General features: G+C 33.3%; 1 protein-coding gene across 5 annotated transcripts in view; it reads left to right on the forward strand.

Moving 5' to 3' along the window:
- Positions 1 to 14,106, forward strand: part of LOC108693547 (KN motif and ankyrin repeat domain-containing protein 2-like) — a 35,558-nt gene extending 21,452 nt beyond the window's left edge. For 3 of the 5 annotated variants that reach the window (XM_018202551.1, XM_018202556.1, XM_018202566.1), the window contains exons 5-10: positions 6,929 to 7,044; positions 7,435 to 7,515; positions 8,178 to 8,405; positions 9,354 to 10,597; positions 11,763 to 12,366; positions 12,494 to 14,106. In XM_018202551.1, coding sequence (XP_018058040.1) covers positions 6,929 to 7,044; positions 7,435 to 7,515; positions 8,178 to 8,405; positions 9,354 to 10,597; positions 11,763 to 12,366; positions 12,494 to 12,937 — 2,717 coding nt within the window. In that variant the 3' untranslated portion in view covers positions 12,938 to 14,106. Of the gene's footprint in view, positions 1 to 4,481; positions 4,784 to 5,204; positions 5,327 to 6,928; positions 7,045 to 7,434; positions 7,516 to 8,177; positions 8,406 to 9,353; positions 10,598 to 11,762; positions 12,367 to 12,493 lie in introns of those variants that run through there. The other 2 variants (XM_018202584.1, XM_018202575.1) reach the window with 2 other exon arrangements.
- The last annotated feature ends 2,777 nt before the right edge of the window (positions 14,107 to 16,883 follow it).

Here is a 16,883-nt window from a genome sequence, read left to right on the forward strand (position 1 = left end):
TTAGATGTGACAGTGAATGCAAAAAGTATTCATAGAGAAAATATTTTAAAAAAAAAACTTTATTTAAAAAAAATAAATATTGTCCAGAAATGAGTCAACAAATTGATGTTGAATCAATATTGATACGATAATTTCAACACCAATTCGATGTCGATTCGATGTTTAATTGACGTTCATTGGTTAGGTAAATTTATTCATAAAGAATAAAATAGACTGTATGTTTCTTAAAATTATATATACCAAAAAGATGTGTCTTAATTATAGAAAATATATCATCTGAAAAATAAGAAAATTACAAATTCTATTGCTTGAATGCTCAAAAAGTATTCGAATAGTCGAAATTTAGCTTCTAAAATCAGGAATATATTCGAAGCTCGTTTGTTTATATTCGAATAGAATATATTCATTGTATAAAATTGTTAATTAATGTTTATTTTTACAAATAAGACTTTTTTAAAAAAATTTTCTTGTACGAATACATTCTGCTCTCACTACATGTATATTGTGAATTCGCGAATATTTACATGATATATACATGAAATTATTTCTCTATGTATCTCTCATCATTATATTACTAAATACTCTAATGAAATATTATACAGAGGAAAACAATTAGTCAAGTATCAATCAAGATCGATAACACAGATAACGGAAAATATTTCAAAGTGAAAGAAAGTTTTTAATAACATCCATTGTTTCCGTGAAAAAAGAAACGAATAATAAATTACAGTCCTTGACAACGAAAGGAAAGATGCTCAAGATACATCGGTAGCTTAAGGTTAATATCCGCAAAAACGCGCGTTCTAAACCAATTAACAGATTTTAAAGTATAATAACATACTACTTCAAATCATCTCTCAGAGATCGGATCTACCGCGTAACAAGTTTCTTCGGCATCGCCCATCGATTAAATCCCACATGAAAATACGTCGCGGTAGTTTCTTGCGGCTTTACGTGCTATTAAATAGCAATTCGAAGATAGCTAGCGGTCGTTTCTCCTCGGGCGGGCACGCAAAGAGGAGGTACGTACCGTATCATACGAGTTCGCGAGACTCGCGCTGCGGAACAGCGGAACGCGACGTGGATGGTGGAAGCCGACGCGACGCGACGGTGCGTGGCTGGAACCACCTGCTTCCGGTCGTTGTACCGCTGGCATGGCGGTTACCGCCACCGCGTTTTCCACGAGGTGCAACCGTATTACCCCGCGGTTACATTGCCGTTACATCGCCATTGTCATCGTCCGACCGCGATGTACAACACCCTTTCGAGCATTATCGTCTATTTGCCGATGCACACGAAATACATCACGCAATTAGCCAATGTATGTATTTATATATAACAGATACATTTTTAACGAGTCTCTACGATATCAATTCGTAAGAAAGTAAACGTTTACTCTCATAGAAATGTAATATTAAAAGATAGTGATTAATTATTTATTCTGAATAATAAAAGCATTGAACAAAAGTGCAAAATAAATAACTTCTAGTATTGAATTGCGGCCAGTATTTTGGATTTTTGTAACGGTCGCATTACGTAATTATTATATTTACACATTTTTAATATATTTGTTAAATAGCATTAGAAAAGAATGTTGATAACATTTTAATTAAAGTAAGAGAGAATTTATACATTTTCATATTAATGTAATATGATTTCCATACTCCATATAGCGTGTAAATTTCGGAGCAATTTCCAATCACGTCGTATCTGATTAAGAAAGCGAAACGGTGCGTGTCGTGGTAATAACGAGGTGTTTGCCAGTCTCATAAATTGAAACGAGACGTCGAAATTTTCTCTCGCTGAGCTTAAAATAACCGAGTCCTCGCGACAGAGTATTAAAGCGATTGAATTTCAAAATTTCAAATGTAACATGCAAAATGGTTGGTAGTCTAGGCCGATTGCTCGGATAGCGTGACTTCATCACTGTTCCTAGCCATTTCAATGCAACCTTGCTCGGGCAAGGTGGTCACATATGGTCGCCTGCACCTGTCGAGCTAAACACGCACGTACCCAACTGGTTCAACTATTTTCGAAGCACGTGCACATCGAGAATGAACGAAAATAAGATCGCGAAATCGCTAAAGCATCGACATAAACTCAATGACCGCGCGTAATCGGAAATAATGTCGCACGCAGCACGGTACAAATAATATAAGCAAATCTTACCAAAATGTTTCGTGTCGTAATCGTGAATATTTATCGTTTGTTATGTTTAAGATTCGATCTCGCGTGTACTTGCGTGTGTCGAAGTAATTGCGACAAATAGCCTAATTAATTGCCCGAATGGCGTTGCTTGCCTGTTTGGCGGCTGTATGTATGTATTATACAATGTTTAATCGTCAACAACATTCGTATGTTTAATTCAAGAAATTACATACCTCAATTAATTAACGTTCAATGAATCTTAGTCGTTATTGCATAATTACGATAATTATTTTTGGATTTATATTGGATGGACGTGATCGTGTTTGTAAAACGTAAAAATTCTTTGCGTATACCTCTTATAAATACATCTTTATTTTTAAAAAAATAATAAAGAATATTAATTTTCAACATTATAGTAGATAATTCGTTGTTATTACGTAATCACTAGCAGGCAATACTAATTAATGACGCGTATAAAAGTATACGAAAATTGTAAAGGTTCGCAGGATACAAATTCTTTTGAGTAAATTATTAATTTTTTACATACCATTAACTATTACTCGATTTACTTCTCTCCTACCAAAGTCTTCTTCAAACGCAATGAACAATAATTATAAATAATTATTTCTCATTCTCTCGGAGAAGAACGCGAAATTTATTTAATACAAAACAATTTCACTTTAAAAATCATCATTCCAATCGGAATACAAATATGTACTCATAGTGATTATTAATATTTTGCCGAGGTATACTATATCTCTTAATTGGAATAAATTTCAGGAAAAGTTTATTTGCTATTTTTCCGCAACTTGCCTGCTACCACAATTAACCCTTCATTTCTTGCGAGAAATATCCAGGATGCCCAGCCTTATAAATTCGTTAAATATAAACTATATATTTATATTATATGTATTTAGTGTAACTGGTTTACAATTTAAAAAGTAAAAAAAGTTTTTGCATCTTTGTCTAAAGGATGTATGTAATGTTATAAACTTAAATTATCAAAAAAAAACAGTGAAAATTGAAATATAATAATTTGCGAATAATAAGAAGAAAGAACGTAGATTAAAAGAACGTAAATAAATAATGTAGAGCTAAATACTCTGATATTTCGGATATTTTGGATATTTCGGATTTTTATTATGAGTTCATCAGATCGATTGTGTGAATGCATTAAATTAAACAGAAACCGATCAATTGAATATTTCGCTGAATCTTCGAGCGTCATCGTCGAGACATTTCACGGCAACGAGCAGTTCACAGAGAAAGACCCGGATACCGCGAGACGTTGCTTTTTTCCCGCGATTAGCAAATCGGTGGAGCATCAAAAGAAGAAGAGGCCAACGAAGGAAGAGAGGCTTTCGTCCCCTACTCCATTCACCTTTAATGCGAACGGTTGGTGCGCTCGCCGAGGCTCGACGGCTCGACGGCATCACAGTAGTCAAACGCAAACTGTCGTCGAAGCGGCGAAGAACCGCGACGGGTGTATATCGGTGTATATTCGGGCCGCCGAATGCGAGCGAACGAACGAAACGAATTTGTCTACCTACGCAAAACACGATGTGATTGCCTCTCGTTGCCTCGTCGAGCCAATTATATCATCAATTCTGAGCGACTTTAAAGTCGCCCTCCGAGTTATAACGTTCTCCCGGCGACCCAATTCGCCGAAATAAAATGTATAATGGGGAATAAACGAAAATAATATAGTAATCTCGTAAGAGTCGTAGCGGGCACGTCGCCGTCGCCGTCGCCGTCGCGTCGCGTCGCGTCGCGTCGTGTTGACGACGAACCGTCTGGACAGTCTGGACTCCTCGACGGCTTCGTCATCGAGGGAAATCGGCCGAGATTGCGAGCGAGGACGATTACGAGAATGATTTCGCGATCGACAGTGCGGCGAAAGACCGATGATTTCGTAGCGGAGTGTTAACGCGCGGTTTCAACGCGAGTGCACTTCCTTTTTCGAACGATTGATCTGCGACGCTGTGAAGTTGGCCGTAAAAAATACATCCTGCCAATCTGTAATCTTTGCGTTTGAATGCTGACTCGCGATTGGCTGTAGAGACAAATATTCGATATTTAAAAAAAGGAATTGCTGAATTCTCAAAATAGATCTGTGACCTTGTAAGATAATGAATGAAAACATAATATTGGCTGATGATTTGAACCCAAAGCGATAGCGCGCGTTGTTCTAAAATTGAAAAATACGATAATGCATATCGAGTACGGCGAAAAACGAATCGTGTTCTTGAAATATCGAACAATTGACAACAAAATAATTATAGATTTGAAACGTTAGAGAAACAATTAAATAATAAAAATGATGCTATCTTTAATTAATTTACTCGCGAAATGTTATTAATTGGTGAAATAACAAAGAATAAATTTCGTTGAAAACTGGCTTCCCCGACAGTTGTGAATTAAGTAAACAACAAACAGTAATCGGCAACTTCACGTTGGCGCGCGGGAATACACATTGTGTCGAGTGTTTCATCATAACAATTGCATCTCCTTCTGAAAAGTCACGCAGACAAGCACAATAGATTCACAAGACATCGACAAACGGCAAAAATGGGAGTGAAGAATTTCATTATGAAGAAGATTCCCTTCTGGAAGATGAAGGCGAAACGGAAATATCGTGAGTTCGTTTCAATGATCTGCATCTTTTGCAGACAAAAATATTTTTCGCTTGTAATTTTGATTTCTTCTGTGAGATCAATTAATATGCGCGATAATTTTCGAATTAAACTAAAATAGAAAGATATTGAATAGAACAAATTAAGACGATGTATCAACGATTGCAGCAACATTCACCTTGGCGCACGTATTTTTTTTTTTATAATTTGACCGCTCTGGTATTGTAGAATGGACTGCCATTGTTTATCGTCATACTGTCTGATTAATGTCGCTAGCAGCGGCGCAAGCAATTAACAGATAATTTATCTAGCTGTAAACAAGGTGAATTTGTTATCAAAAGAGTTGAATTCGTTATCTCGTCTCGTGAAATCGAACGACCTCAAAGATCGGTTGCTCTCTCCCTCTTTATATGCCGACATCCGATCACGATGTTACGCTATTCGCGAGCAGCGCGCGATGCCTTTTTCCATATTCGACAAGTGCATCTGCCTGAAACGTGAACGAGCAAAAAATGGAAGTGCCAGGGACATCGCGAAATCGGAGTGTCAGTGTTCGAAAAAAATCTTATTTGCGTTATCGTAACGATCGGTCAAAATGTAGTTTAGGAGCAGTGATATATAGAGAAGAAGCTGCATCGCAGCGAACGCATCCATAAATAACATATCCATAAATAACGCATCCATTTCATAAATTCGCAATTTTCATTTGCTCAGAATAAAGGATTATTAATTGAAGAATTAGATCGTATAAATCTTTCGTTTTGTTGAAAATGTAATTTTCTGGAAGTCTTTAAATAAACAGTGGTTATTTTATTATGACAAAAGCTAACTTCAGCTGACATGCGAACACGTAACTCTTGGCACGCAACAGTCGGATGGTTGCTTGTTAATTTCTTTCGCTCCTCTTTGCGACGAATTTATCGCGATCTCATGATAGGCATGCGGCAGAAATGTTCGTCTCTGCTATGAAACTTTCACGATGCTGGAGATCGGCATTTAGCCTTTTTATTTCACTTAATCCACATGTGCAATGCGCGTGATGCGTGATTCGAACGCTTCAACATTAATGATGATGCATATACTTATATAGAATCTGCAACCTTGCGACCTTAATTTTAATGATAAGTTTCTCCTCAATTAAGAGTCGATTTTTTCTTGGTAAAAATGAGGAAGGAAGTCATCGTTTATCACAACTTTTCATTTCGAATGCTAAATATCTTTACAAATCTCATTAAATCTTAAAATAATATTCCATTAAGTTTGAGGAGACATTATGCCAAAGAATATGTTATTAAAATTAAGATTGTAGACTGTGAAATATCTCGTGCAAACACATCGTTTGTCAAGAATTGCGTGCTGAAAATTTTGCATCGCGACGACCGAATCCACGAGATATATCACGACAAAAGTCAAAGGAATTTGTCATACGACTATGTCTGTCGCATTTCTTCATTGTTCTCTTCGAGATAACGTTCTGCTCTGTAAGGTAATTACTCAAGTGCCGATTAAAAAACATTTCGTCAGAACAGGTGAACTTAGCTTATTGTGAATGTTGCATAATAATACATATATGCAATAATAATACATAATATAACGATATACAATAATGATGACAAAAAATTTAATTATACTTCTCCATCTATTATCAAGTAATGATATGCAAAAAAGACCAATCAATGATTGCTAAAAGAAACAGCAACATTATTAATAGCTATATTAAATGAAATATTTCTAAGAAATATTCTTGTGTGATTCTATTGTATATCTGTAGATTCTAACAGGTTACAAAGAAAAAGAAAGGCACAAAATATCAATTTATTAATGAAATTATTTTATTATTTGTTTCTTAAAATAAAAATATATAAGTATTATATTAAATAATACACGTATCAATTACAGATTTTATTTTTCAAGCGTATATTTTTTTGAAAATCTCTCCCTCGTGCAGAGGAATCAGTTTAAATTAACTTCCTTAGTTAAAGGGTTAACAAAGCCGGAGGGCAGAGTTGATCGAAGAGGGAGATTAAAGTGGATGTTTCAAGCGCAATCACGTTTTCTCAGAAATGAATAAAATATTTCTTGCAAAAGAAATGCATCGAATAATTAAGCACATTGTACAGTTTTCCAAGACTGATTTTTTTCGCTAGATGGCACAAATGGGACGGCACCGGTGCAAAATGCGGCTCAGACAGACCAGCCGGCAGATTCTGACAACGCCAGCGTTGGAAGTGGCAATTCGAATCTTAGTACCGGCGCACTTCAGGTATGAAAAATTTATACTTTATTATATCTATATAATTATAATATAATTATAATATTACGACAAATTATACATTATTTTATAATTTATTTATTGTAAGAAAAAAATTCGAGCGACCGAAAATTGAAAAATTGCTTAATAATTTCATTCTTGCCACTATCTTATAAAAGATTTTTAATATTTTTATACATTATTCCCTATCATTCCTAGTTTTAATTGATAGTTTCTAATTAAATATTTCTTATAATCTTAGGCTTGATAATTAAGTCCTTATCAAGCTCCTTTTATTCTTTAGCTTCTAATTGTATATAATATAAATAAGTTGATGCAACTTTGTAAAAAATATAAGAACAAGGAGAGAGAGAGAGTAATAATATTTTTTATATGTTACAGAATATCAGGGAACAAATGGCGGCATCTCTGGAACGAATGAAAGAGTTGGAGGAACAGGTCAAGGCGATTCCCATGCTGCAGGTGAGTTCTCACAAATTTCCTATTCTCCCACCTACGCTTTCGTAATGTTCATCGCCCGGCATGTAATTTGCACCCAGGCAAGCTCTTCCGTTCTAGCGAAACGTTCGTGTGTAAGATATTCCCGCTGCTTTATCATGATCTCGTTGTTCTTATTATTATGACGACTTCTCGTTGTATTCATTTGTATTCATAAACTATGCGAAAATATGAAGTTCTTACACATTTAAAAAAAAATGTTTCATGAATTTATATTTATACTCATATTTATACTGTATAATAATTATTACCAATTGTAATATAATAAACTTGACATAAAAAATAATAAAATTAAAGAAGATAAAGATTTTTAGTATTTTATTTTTGTATTAATTCAATTTTGTATTAATTTCATTTTATTTAATATAAAAAATGCAGAATATTCTATTTCCTTATTCTATCCATTGATATCTAATCTAAAAATATAATTACATAGAATTTATTTTATTGCTGTAATTTATGTAGTATTCTTTCAATTGATGTAATATTTCTATTACTTCCGCATGTGTTAAAAATCATGTTTTCTCACGCGTCGCAATTTTATCAGTCTCTATAAAAAAAAAAACTATACTATTGCTAAGCTTATCTAATACTGTACACGTAATCTCTTTCTTTTCCTCTTGCAGGTGCAAGTCTCGGTATTGAAAGAGGAGAAGCGTAATCTTCTACGGCAAGTGGACGAGCTGAGTAAAACGAATTCCTACAATGACACCCTACACAGGCATCGCAGCCAGTCGTTTTCAGAACAATGTACTCCCCTACGAAACCTGAAGAACTCTGAAAGCGTATCTACCAGGGACATGGGAACCATGTGTGGCGTGATGACAAGGGATGTCGGAGTATCGTACCAACCGGTAAGAATTGTATTTTTATTTAAATATCGTGCAAACTATTTATTTATTTAAATAGCTTTCTATCTACAAAAAATTTGAAATTCTAAATATTTGTTATTAAAATTATTTAATTAAATATTATAGAATTTATATTATATTTTTTGTTGCTATTTTAATATGTTAATTTATTAACTTTAATGGTTTTATTGAACTTTACTGTATATTTTTAGAATATTCTTTTGTCTAATTTCATGAACTTAATTGATTTATTTTTAATGTAATGTAAATGATTTATTTTTAATTCTATAAAATAAATAATAAATAAGGACCTAATCAAATTAGGATTAAAGATAATCAACATTATATATTAAAATTAATTTAAACGAACTTCTATACTATCTATATTTGATGTAATTTTTTTAGATTACATATTTAGTTTCTTTTTTAAAATCTTTCATTAAATTATTCGATTTATATATATCTCCTGAAATGAGCATCGATTGCTTCTCTAATCTCTAATTAGAAGTGAAAATCGGAATTTAATGGCGATATATTATTTCGCCGTGTCATTTTCTTACATCGTCAAGTTTCCGCGCGCGTGTATACATTTCGCGTAAATATTTGAAAATAGATACGTCGAGATTGAAGACTATAAAAATATTAATTACAACATGTATCCGCTCTTTAATACTATGCTGCGTTTCTTTCTGAAACTTCCCAGATATGTCATCGGCAATATAATCTGCTCGGTATGCAATGGTTCGTAATATTTAAAGCGATTAACAATGTATATTCAAAATCAATATTACGCTATTTTATGTAAGATTGTATAGCAATTATGTCGAAACTAATTAGTGTTTAAAAGGAGATATAAATATAATTCTGAACAAAAATGTACTTTAATAATATGTACTTATATTCAAATTTATCAAAACTCATTGCATTGAGTTAACAATTATTCGCGTACAGGTTCGAACGAGAGATGTCGGTATGATAACAAGCACACCGATCAAACCATCGTTACAAGAGAGTCATTTGCGAATCGAGGAGATTATACCCGAGATCCAAGATCAGAGTACTGTATTGGTCGACGAAACATCGTCAAACCTCTCGAACCTTTGCAATTCTCAGTCTCGCAGCTGGAAATCGAGTTTAACCCGCAGTCAACTGATGCTGGAGGAGGTCCTGCCGGAAGTACGAAAAAAACAATTAACGAGAACTCCACTTCAAGTGGAATCGATACTGCCTAACAATGAGAACAATGTAATTAATCGCAAAACCATAAAGAAAACACGAGACTTCGGTATTAATACGGAAAACAAATCCAGGAGTCTTGAATACAGTCACTTCCTAATTGAGGATATTGCACCGGAAGTGAAGAAGGAGATAAAAAAACGTTCTTACGGCACAACAACAAGATTAAGTATGAAGGATCTTTTATCGAAAGAAGATGCTGAATTGCTTGTGGAACATGCTTTAAGGAATTACAAGAATAATTTAATGAAAGATACTTCCTCCAGGAGCGTTCAATGCAGTCCAGAAACGCCCAAAGTCGCTGAGAAGCGGGATCGGTCGGTTCAAGTGACAGAACAGTTTAAAATGCGCTCACATGTGAGCGTAACTGCTAAGCCGATGACATCGGAAGTCGGGATTGAAGTCAAACTCGGTGCTTGCATCAGAAGCATAGGCGTTGGACCAGATCCAGTGCAGCCGCCTGTGTCGTTGAACTGGATAAATTTGAGGAGTCATTCATTCAACTATGGTGACACGCGAATGAAGACAAAAGCGAGCAAGTCGGTAGCGGTGATGGTGGAGGATTTGGTAAAAACCATCGCTCGCGGTACCGATACTTCCGGTCTCACGCCAAAGTGTCGAGATTTTGGTACCTCGACGATGAAGAAGACGTTGGTCGACGTGTCGGTCGGTGATTCTGTGAGGCCGCACATCTCGATCTCTTGCGCGGCGAATTATTGCGATAATTGCAAGGAGACAATCAAAAGTTTGGCGAAGCAAATAGCAAACAATGCCGAGAACAGCCTGAATCATCAGAACAGCAATATGGTATCCAGGATCCCGAGGCCGTCCCATATTCCTCTGAACACCAGTGATTATAGAAGACAATTCAAACGCCAGGACACTTACACAAAAATATCAGCCGCCGGTGTGATTAGATACGACGCGGACAATAAAGAGCAGTACGACAGTAGCAATCGGTTAGTCATTTGGAATTACTCTTTATTTTATCTTATCTTTTATGAGATACTGGAGAATTAACAAAGATTTAAGGATTACAACTCTATATCTTTATTAATTCTCCAGAAAACAAATTAATCATATCTAAATTAAATTCTGCAAAAAACGATGAATTAGGGAGAATAAATTATTTTAATAATATATTTAATTTAATAATAAATCGTTCATTGTTAAATATATATTATTTTATTCCATAAAGCTTTATATTCATTGGAGAAAATTACAAATTGTAGATAATTATTCTTTTAAATTATGCCAAGTTTAAATTTATTGTATAATTTTAAATTTTTATACTTTTTATCAAAGAATAGATCAAAGTATTTACTCCTTCAGAACTCGATCTACCCTTCCCGCTCGACTACGCTCCACGCCATCTGTTATTTCCGTGGTCGAAGGTCGCTTGCAAGGGAGTTGTTTCGCGTAAAAGAGGGTGGGAAAAGGATAGCACGAAGCCAATTACAGAGCCGCGTATGACGTACTTCGTGTCTGCCAAGCGTGCCGAGATAGTTTGTTGTTGTTTTTGAGTCCATAGTTGCGCGCATGTCGAATGCGTCATCGAGTGCTCTTCCTGGCACAACAATCACATAAATACCGCGACGGAAGTGTCGAAGCGTCAGATATTGGTGCGCGTCCCACGTTGTACTGGCGGTTTTGCAATGGTGAACGAATAAGTGTATCTTCGATCTGGACAGATCGATGCAACAGCAAACCACCTCTCGTTTATTTAGCGATTTTGAAATCTCCGATATCTCGCCTTGTTCGGCCACGGAAGGGTAATTTTCCCCTCCTTCCACTATCTTACTTCTATTTACAGCATCATACTTATTGTCATTAATTTCATCAGTATTGTGTTTTGAATTTTTAATATTTTAATATTAATAACTTAACGATACTTTTATAATATTTTATAAATCTTTTTTATTTAAGATTTGAAATTCAACCTTTTCGATTATGCCAATTAGATTATATTAATTTTATTGAATTAAATTTTGCAGCTTTCCTTACATATACAAAGAAATAATAATTAATTAGATAAGTTTTATATGTATATAAGTATTATATGTGTGTGTATCTATCAAGTATTCTTAAACAGATATTTAAAAAAAATGTTCTTGGCTCTCGCAGTATTCAACAACTGCAATCCGAGAAAACCAAGGATGAGAAGATTGTGTCAGAAGAGATGTGTAACGTGGAGAAGGAGACAGATAACGAGGAGAAATCGGAGCTACCAGAATCAGCTTTGTTTCAACCAATTCAAGATAAGCCTAGGAAAAAGGTTGAGCCCTCGAAGGAGATGCAGGCCGCTATGAAGGTGCTCAACGACAGTATCAAGAAATCACCTAGCAGAAATATCTCTCATCAGCTTAAAAATGCTACCAATATTATACAACAAGAATGGTTCAAAATATCCAGCACATCTAGCGCGAATCCGTTAGATGTCGAGGATTATTTGGACCGTTTTGAGGAATGCTCCAGCACTCTGCTGGAGTACATTGTCAATATGACGGACACCAGTGGAAATACAGCGATGCACTATGCGGTCTCTCATGGCAATTTCGACGTGGTGTCTATATTATTAGATTCGAAAGTCTGCGATATTAATAAGGCGAACGTGGCTGGTTACACGGCTGTGATGTTAGCTGCTCTGGCAGAAGTCAGAAATTCCACGCACGCCTCGGTAGCGAATAGATTGTTCCAGCTTGCTGACGTCAACATCCGAGCAAAATTGGTAAGCTCAGCTACATTATAATAAATATAATAGAAGCATTATATGAAAATAATAAGGAAAATTTTCTTCCACTCTTTCTAAAATATAATTCTCTTTATAATTCTCTAATTTTTTTCTGTGCAAACAGCATGGACAAACTGCGCTGATGTTGGCAGTATCACACGGACGTAAGGATATGACGCAACTGCTTCTAGATGCTGGAGCAGCAGTTAATATCCAGGATGAAGACGGTAGCACCGCGCTAATGTGCGCAGCGGAACACGGCCACACTGAGATCGTGAGATTGCTCCTTGCACATCCGGACTGCGATCCATCTATAGTCGACGTAGATGGCAGTTCGGCTCTGAAGATCGCCTTGGAGGCGGGTAATCGGGATATTGGAGTGCTACTTTATGCTCATGAGCACGTTAATCGGGGCATTAGCCCATATTCTACTCTAAGACGAAGCAGAAGAGGTTCCAAGCCGACAACACCCACTGGACCGTCTCCATCGGCTCCAGCTAGCCCGGCGCCATCACGACGTATTCACTCGTCCAGCGTTTCTCTGAACACATCGAAATATTCCAAATAATTCCGATAGCAGATCCTTTATGTATGATTTTCTTAAGATTCATCCATCATGATTTTTCTTTTCGCACATTATTTAAAACGTATAGTAATTGGCAAGCGCGAGTCACAGTATAACTGGAACTTTATATTTAAGTATAACTCTTCTTTTATACAGTCTGTTTTATATTTTCCTATAAGTTATGGTTATATTTATAATGTGTATTATTGTATACACCATAACTGAAAACATACGACGATACATTGAAGTCCTCTTGCCTAACGATCGATTTCTTTCGATAGAACTGTATTGTATAATTTAGGAAATCAAGAACAATGCTCAACACTGTATATATCTATTCAGGGTAACGTTGGAAAAATCTTATAGTTTAGTTTGTAGCAGTAATCTTTAATAATAGTCCAGTATAGGTGCTGTCAGACATTTTGACGAATCTTTCATAAATCCTTCGTAAATTTTATACGATTTTGATTGTATAGCACATCCTGGAATACAATTTTTCTCTTAGACAGGGTGTGGAAGTACAAAATAATTAATATCCGATAATGACGATACAATCCACAGCAAAGAAAATTGGTCAACTTTTTGTTTTTTTTTTTTCTTTTTGATTCTGTGGCATTGAACATTCCAAAAAGAACAATCGTCGATCCGAAAACGGTAGAAATTTATACAATATTTAATACATCCAAATTTCAGGCCTAATCTCAAATTACTCCTTGGGATCAAATCATGGGTCAATATCGTGTGCATATTTATGTACACACGATATATAGATATACCGATATGCGTAGAGAAACATTACGTAGTGATATATGTAATAAATGTATAATGTTATAACAGTGTGAGAATTTTACGATTTAATAATTGACGGCGTTTTCATGCGCGAGCGACATCAAACGTACTTATCACTGTTCTACGTTGAGATAAAGATGTTAGATAGTGAAAATTGTATAAAAGCAGTATATCTAGTTATAAAATGTATCGAAAGACTTACGAAGAAAATTATGTTTTTGAACTTGTTAACAATTTTCATATCGAGAATTTTATACATGGTCATATCGAGACGTTAATACATGTTTATTTAACCGAATGAATCGTCAACATGAGCATTGAGAATAATAGCGTTCCATTTATGTAAAAGAAGAATAAATACATTGTGAACGTTTTTCTTATAAGGTTGTGAATAGAGTTATAATTAAATTATTTAAGTTCGAGAGAGATCAAAGATCCATAGTTAAACATTATCGTAAGTGTTTCTCCATCTCCGAGAGTAATTCTATGGCGATTGTTGGCGTGAGATATAATTGTCTGTATATCAAACGTATAGACAATGAATGAAACATCTTGATACTGTAGGAATTTATAGAAAGTAGAAAAGTACTCCTTTATTGTTTGTGCCTTTATATTTAATATATAATACTATTAATAATTCTGAAACGATTCTTTAAATATCCTTTGTCTATAATCAATCTAATATGTATTTTATAAGGAAAAAATATTTCTTAACAGAACAACAATTTTCTCAAAAGTAATATAAAGAATATTTAAGACATATAAGAGTCAAATATAAAAATTTTTTAAAACATTAAAATTCCAACGAAAAATATACTCTGTAATTAATTAAAAAAAAATCAAATATAATATATTTCATATAAATGTTTCATAAATATATTACATGTTATATTACACATTTTGAACTTATACAATGTTTTTAAACATCGAAAAATAAAGAAAAAAAATCTTAATCTCCAAAAAAATATGGAGGATTTCCACAAGGCATACATACTGACATCATAAACAAAATCTGACTTTGCAATACCAAAACTATTTTCACATCTATTATTATTCTTCAGTCAGTGTTATAGTTACATATATTTTTACCTCGAGAGTATTTTAAATATACTTATATATAATTTTAATTTTATATATTATTAATTTTATATCATGATCAACTTATTTCTACATTGACTATGATATCGTTAATTTATTTTTTGACTATTACACTTTCTTATTATAAACGATCATACTTTTAATATAAATTGATGAATATCTTCTCGACATGCGACAGGCGAAACATAACTATATAGCTAGTGGTGAGTTTTTTCTATCAGAGAAACGTATTTGTTTGTTTTTCGTCATTGTAGAATCCATTTAATTTATTTCTAATTTGACTTTTTATCAGAACATTGGCAAATTTTAAATAACCGGTCTAAACCGCTATTACCAAGAAATATTTTAGAGACGGAAATTGCTTACAAGCGATTAGACGACCAATTGTTTAAAATTTGCTAATGTTCTAGTAAAAAGTTAAATTAGAAATAAATTAAATGAATTGTATGATGATGAAAAACAAATAAATACGTCTCTGGTAAAAAGAAATTACCTGAACTGACCATAGTTATGTTTCGCATGTCGAGAAGATACAAGTAAAATAGCGATATTACGGTCAATATAGAAATAAGTTGATCATGATACACAAAATTAATAATATATAAAATTAAAATCATATATAAGAGCTTGGTAAAATAACTGATTTATTTAAAACAAAAAATAAAAAATAGTTTCAAAAACTTATTTAAAATATAAAATTGTAAGAGTCGGTAAAGTAATTGATACGACTTATTTGAAATAAAAAATATAAAATAGCTTCTAAGAACTTATTTAAATAAGAAATAGGTCACAAGAAATTATTTAAAATATAAGATAAGAAATATGTACTTTAAATAAACGTTTCAAATAGTAAATACAAACAGTAAGAAATATTAAATAAGAAATAGTCAGAAGAAGTTAATTAAAATAATAAATAATAACGTTTTAATTTTTTCTTTATTTAAAATATACGTTTTAAATAAATTTATTTGAAATAAGACCGAGTCCTGTATAAGAATATTTAAGATACGTCTCAAGATAAAAATATATGTAATATATGTACTGTCACGATAGACAAACGCTGACTAAAGAATAATAATAGATTGAAAATAATCTTGGTATTGTAAAGTCAAATTTTGTTTATGTTTGATATGTATATGTTTCATAGAGACACTATCTAACCGGCCGTCTTTCCGTTTTCTTGGCAATAGATACTCTTGATGGTTTGCCAGACCACTGAAGAAGAATTACGTGAAAAATTTCTTGAATCTGCCAGGGATGGAATCTGAGTCCTCTAACATGATAGACTCGCATGTTGTTCACCATACTATGCTCGTGCTCTTTAATATATTTATATGAATAAATTGATAAAAATGAAATATAATGATAAATGTCGCAACAAAAAATATAAAGACCACTAAGGATCATTTAAAATATATTCCCAGATAATATTTATGTTGCATAAGATATCTTTTAGACATCTTTTAGACATAAAACGTTTAAAAAATATCTTTTATATTTGCAACATAAATGTTATCTGGGTTCTATCAACTACATTATAGATCGAAATATGTTAACAATTCACTTGGCAAGACTTAGTAGAGTTTTAAATAGACGCATATGTCAAATTGTATTATTAAAATTACTTATTGGACAAAATTTATGAAAACAAAAAAATTGTTTTTTTAAATATTTGCTTATCATTAGATAAATCGTAATATTATTATTATAAACTTGATAAATTAAAGTAATGATATTAGAGTCAGATATTTTTTTTCAATTTTATTCCGAAGAAGGCTCAAAATTAAATGAGGCGAAACATATATGTACATTGTACATATAAAATTTTTTAAATACATATATCGTTTTACTTTGCGCATCGATTTCCGCGCTCGACTTTTAAGTGCTCTTTTTTACTCAATTTTTAAAGCTACATTTATAGATAAGAATAGAAAGATCTTTCAATAGGAATATATACATATATATATATATATACAAAGCTTATACATACATATCCAAAACTTTTTTCCCATAATTTTTTAAAACAGAATTCTAAGTAAGAGAAAGAGAGATGTATAAAGTT

Source organism: Atta colombica, unplaced genomic scaffold (assembly GCF_001594045.1).
Source record: "Atta colombica isolate Treedump-2 unplaced genomic scaffold, Acol1.0 scaffold109, whole genome shotgun sequence".
In the NCBI taxonomy this organism is placed as follows: domain Eukaryota; kingdom Metazoa; phylum Arthropoda; class Insecta; order Hymenoptera; family Formicidae; genus Atta; species Atta colombica.